At 36.7% G+C, this 5879-nt stretch overlaps 1 protein-coding gene across 1 annotated transcript in view; it reads left to right on the forward strand.

Moving 5' to 3' along the window:
- Positions 1-5879, forward strand: part of LOC101298852 ((3S,6E)-nerolidol synthase 1, chloroplastic-like) — an 18580-nt gene that overhangs the window by 1161 nt on the left and 11540 nt on the right. The window contains exon 4 of the mRNA XM_004309617.1: positions 2222-2278. Coding sequence (XP_004309665.1) covers positions 2222-2278 — 57 coding nt within the window. The remainder of the gene's footprint in view (positions 1-2221; positions 2279-5879) is intronic.

Below are 5879 nucleotides of genomic sequence, written 5' to 3' on the forward strand. Positions count from 1 at the left end.
TCCATTTCCAGCAACATTCACATTGGCTTCTCTTAATCTCGCAAGAATGATCCCCTTGATGTATAGCTACGATGGCAACCAATGCCTTCCATCTCTTAAAGAGTATATGAAACTGATGTTGTATGAGACTGTATCAATGTAATAATAATGAGACTACTGGAAGTGGAGTTGAACTTCAAAGGTGGTCAAGAGAAACAAGAAGCCTAAGCTGCATTACAAATTTATGTATGAGAAATAGTAAACTGAATAAAAATAAACATTGTCTAGCCATTATAGAAATTGGTAGGTTACTAAGAATTCTCATCTGAAACAACAAAAATGAAAACTGAAAATTGATCACACTCTCACTTCAAAAAGAGTTCCACGCTTACCATACATGTTTGTGCTTCAAAACCAAATTAGAATTCAACATACAAAAGAGAGCAGCAGAAAGAAAAAGAAAGGCCCTACTTTTCTGAAGGCAACTTCAAGTTAAAACGTTTGTAGGAATTAGTGTTCCCGAGTTTGACAAGTTCCTTTGCCTGCTCAATCATAGAGGCCTTAACCGTACCAGACCATCCACCACAGGCTGCAACATTGCCGCACTAGCAAGACGGCGCCTTTGGAAAATATCCTTGCAGAGCTCAAAACCATAATCCACATCACCCTTCTCACAAGCAAAGGGAACAAGCGTCTCGAAAGTCCATTTATCCGGAGCACAACCACTCTTCACTAGTTCACCATATCACCGTTTAGCTTCCTCCAAGTTCCCCTCACCCAAAAATCCCTTAATCAAGGCATTGAAGCTAAACACATCAGGTTCCACTCCACTACTGGTGGAATTCCTGCAAGTATACAAGGTAGATATAGTATAGTGAATAAAAGAAAATGGGTTATCGTTTCCACGAGGATATTATTTCAATTCAAATTATGAAATATCTAAACTAACTACACTAAAACACGCAAAACAAGAAACACAAATCGACAAAGACGAACTCAATGACTCAACTAAATTGTACTTACAATTTTTGGGGTTTTTGAAAAGGGTTTTATGATGATGAAAAATAACTTGCAAATAGAAAATAAGAGAAAGGAATTGAATTTGAAAGGAGTAAGAGTATGATGGTGATGAGTTTAGGGTGTCGGAATCAACCACAAGCATTGCTATCTACGCCTTGAGGCAATGTAATACTCGGTTAATTTTTGTTAAATATTTATATATGTGTGTAAGTCTCGGATATTTTATTGAGTTAATTGTTGTTATTTTGATGAATTATTTGTCAGTCGATATTGGTGATTGTGACTGACTCTGTGTTACATTTCATGTGACCTTAAATTATCTAGTAAGTTAAAGTGAGGTTTGTTGGAAAATATTTTTAAAGTTCCGATATATTTTACTTTTGATTTTGAAGTTTGGAATCTATGAAAATTCATTTTAGATAAAGGCAATAATTATGGTGTTATATGGACCATTCAAATTGGACAATGTTTCATCTGGGCCGTCAATATGCTAACTAATGGAAAATATATGTATATTTGTATATATGGAGTTGAAGGTCGGTGGGAAAGCGACTGACATAAGAAATAAAATAAAAAAGAAAATGAAAGAAAGGAGAGGGGAAGCTTCTAAGGGGCTCTCTTCCCCTCTAGAACTCTCACGGTCTCTCTCTATCTTTGGGGGCTTTCTCCGATTTTCTTTTGGGGGGTCTCTGAGAAGGAGAAGGGGAGAGGTTTTGGGGGGAGAGACCAACTTAAGAGGGAACCGGAACCCTCCACTCTTCTCTTTCCAGAGGACACCGGTATGCCCAATATCTCTCGAGTTTTCTAGAGAGCAAGGGAAGAGTTTGGGAACACCCGATTCTCTGCTCGCCGACCCTAAATCAAGACTCAACCTATGATTACTTCGTGAGGGACGCATCAGTGTCTTTCACCTTGTCTCGATGTCGTCGGATTTCTGGTGGTACGTTTCAATTTAGGATAGAGCGTGGAGAAGAGAGGCGACTCAGAGAGACGAGAGAGGACATGAAGCCATAGCCTAGAGGACTTTCCTCTTAATCCGACCACAGAATATGATGGGACCGTATAGAGATGGATTGGGTTATCTGGGTTGAAATCTACTGTTGAGTTTTTGGGTGACGTCAAGCGGTTTCCAGAGATGATGAGTACAACAGTAAGTTGTCGATTTACATAAGTTTAATTCCTGAAGGTAAGTTTTGAAATTTAAATTGAAGTTCTTTACTATGACAATTGATGAAATTGGTTGTATTCCTTGAATTAAATTTGGTTCAGGTGTTAAACGGTAAACTATATGAAATCTTGGGAAGTTCTTTTATCAATTTTTGGGTCAGGGTGTTACATGCAACTAATGGATTCTATCATTTCTCTAGATGACAATTCCCATATCAAAGTCTTTCTCAAGTACTCTAGACCATAATTTTTCTCAAGTGTATTATGCTCTCCCTCTCGAGTAAAGGTCTTATATCCTAGTGTGAGGGTCCTTTTTTAATTAAATTGCGACTAGGCCAAAATCAACTTAATAACCCGATTATTGGGAAGACTTTGTACGTGATTCAGATCAAGTAGAAATCAAAAGGAGCTTGACAACGTGAAGTATGGTGTGGGAGCTAGAAATGCACTACGGTGAGAGAATTTGAGGGTTTTCTGGGTAAGGGATTTTTGGAAAAATAGAGATCGAAGGTGGCTGTTTGGAATGGTGATTAAGGATTGGATTTAGTGCTTAGATGGTTGAAGGCTTGAATGCCTAAGAGCTTGAAGGCTTAGGGAAGGTTGTTTCTGGGTTTTGCTTGATAATGCTTGATTGTTGTTATGGTCTTAGACTCCTCGTTTTATTGGCTTAACTTTGAGGTGTTGGGGGTGATTCATAGCTTCTAATTATCTGGGTCAAACAGTTCCTCTTCTAATAATTCGTGATTTGTGTCCTAAATCATGGAAAATAAAGCTTGCTTTGATGTTGTTGTTATGGGAAGTAGAGGATTGCTGCAGTGACAACGACAACAGTAACACAAAACCAGGAACGATGTGGACAAGAGAGATTGTGAAGACTGAGCTTGTGGTTAGGGGAGAAGATGACACTCCTTGACTGGTTTCAAGGGTTCTTCTTAGCAAGATAAGGTGATAGCTTTGGGAGATCATGGTTTGGACTAGGTATATGGTTGTTGCAGGGAGGGAGGAATCTAGGTAATTGGTTGTTGCGGGGAAGAAGAAGTCAAGAGACTTGGGAAACGGGAACTAACTTTGGTTTAAGCATAGTTGGGCCTTAGGTTTAAAGGAAAGAAGGACTAGCCCAATATTCTCATGCGTGCTCACAGGGCCGGCCCTGTGTCCATAAAGGCCCCAGGCAAGAAAAAATTTGAGGCCCAAAAAAAAAAAAAAAGTACCTTTTTAGATTAAGAATGGATGTTTTCCTTCATTCCTTTCAATCAAAGATTTGGAGGTTTGTCTTCTTTTTTCTTTGATTTCTACTGAGACACAATCTTCTTCTTTCTTTCTTTTATTTTTTTGCTTTTGGACGGAACAGTCGCGATCTTCTTCTGTATTGATTTGGAAACTGAAAAGAATTAAAGAAAGAGTTGAGACTAAGAGACGGCAGGTCTTATATATATTCTTATTCTTAATTTTTTTTTTTTACAGGCCTATATAAATTTTTTTAGGCCCCCAAATTTTGAGGCCCTAGACCTAGGCCTGGTCCATCTTGCCCTAGGGCCAGGCCTGCGTGCTCACCATTTCATTTGGCCTCTAAGTCGTTGGGCTTGGATTCGGGCCTAAGACCGAAATCACCAATGACGTTAAATCGACAAATGAGTATTTTGTGTTTCCGTAACCTTCCACACCGTATCCACGTCTGCAAGCCCCAGGGTTGCGTGGATGTGGCTGGGGCCCACATCTCGGGTATGCTTGCTTGGCATGAAACTCTGTAAAACCATAGAATTTTATAGCAATTGCTTGTTTATGCTAGTAATCGTTGTAATGGCATGAGTATGAATCGCGTGATTTTTCGGGTATCAACACCTAGCTATGCAGTCTATCATTCTCATGTATAAATTTAAGATGCATGACTCATTACGTACTAGAAAATAAGAGAATCAAGCAAACCATTATTCTTTCTCAAACAATAATGTAATTCACCATACTCAATCAGAAGGAGCTAAATAAACTATATTGCATCTCTGCTTCAAGTCTAACTTCAAGTTACTAAATACAAAGTCTTATGGTGTTCAATTGAAGAACTGAGACATAAAGCATATAATCAAACAATGATCAAACATTCATCTAAGAGAAACCAAAATCCATTAATCAATCATCAAAGACGTAAACAATCATGCTATGGCCTCATCCTAGCCCTATTGAGGCTTCACCGTTTAATATGTTTCTTTTTTCATTAAAAACAAAAAAAACAAAAAACAAAAAACCCTCAAATGGGAACACTTCGCTCGCCGTTATTGATATGGTGGAACATAGGGTATGTATGGAAAAGTTCTATCCTAGAAAATCTGGTAGGTGATCGATAAGGACGTAGCTCCTATGAAGGTAGTACGCAGGTTCACAGAAAATCTGGATCACGCAGGTATATTCATAGGTATGGATGTAGAACCTTGTGCATATATATATAAATATGGTAGGTGATCGATAAGGACGTAGCTCCTATGAGATTTTTCTTCTATCTAGATGTGACATAACATATATGGTTTTTGAGTTACTCGCTCACTTATCACTTATGCCCTACTATCTGAACAATCGGCGCCGGCCAATTCTAGACTCAGCAAACCTTAGCTTCCTTTATGGTGGGGTGTATGTAGAACAAGTTTGTTCAAATATGACGGACTTGATTGTTTCATTCTAGCTAGATTCCTTGTCTGTATATATACTTGGTTCTCCACTGGTCCAAATTGGAATGAAATGCAGGTCATATATTCATTCAAATATCATTGAATGAATGAATGGACTACATTTCACTTCAATTTGGAGAGAACCGAGCATGCATATACAAGGAATCTAAGTATATACGAAACAATCAATCAAATACGTGATTCCATCCAAACGTAGTACCTTTGAAATTGACAGCAAACAAATATATGGTTCTTGTGTTCTTTTATTTTCTCTTTGAAACATTATCTTGCCTGATGAGACTGAGAATTGCATGTGGAGAGAGTGTGTAAGCACATTGTGCTACAATCATGAAAACCAAACTCTATTTGAAAGTTCCATCTAGCTAGCATTAGCTATGGTATAACTAAATTTACCTCTTCATTTGTGTCATCGATCTTAACAAGAGTGTCATCTTAAACTTCACTTTATACTGTGAATAAAATCGAAATCGTTGATTTTCTAAATCCCTCATAGACAAGTTTTAAGGAACTTCAATTTTGGAAAAGTAATAAGCAACAGTTAATTTCTTGAATACAATTTCATGATTAGATTATTTGATTTGATTAACTTTTGAAAGGTAATATTGCATAAGGGTAGTGCTAGAGGGTCTTAATAAGGCCTAAGATTTATGACTTTAATCCTATGTGGCGTGGCATGTCATGTCACATAGACATATCATCAATTTAATAAATCATGTAATTTCATTTTTAGGTAAAAATACAATCTTAACCTTAATAATTAATGAATGCTACATATTAATTTGGAATATTTTCTTACCCTTTTAATATGGATGCGTATATACCAAGTTTAATAAATTTATTAATAATAATGACCAAGTTAATAATCATACCAAATTAGGCTTTTATACCATAAATCAATTTCGTAAATTTATTAAAATTTCTATCTATCTTTGTGAATCGAAATTTAGTTCTATTTTAATATTTTATTTTTGCATTTTAAAATAATGATATATATATATATATAAACCATATTCTGTTAAGTAATTTTGAAAA

The sequence above is a fragment of the Fragaria vesca genome, unplaced genomic scaffold (genome assembly GCF_000184155.1).
Source record: "Fragaria vesca subsp. vesca unplaced genomic scaffold, FraVesHawaii_1.0 scf0513012, whole genome shotgun sequence".
NCBI lineage: Eukaryota > Viridiplantae > Streptophyta > Magnoliopsida > Rosales > Rosaceae > Fragaria > Fragaria vesca.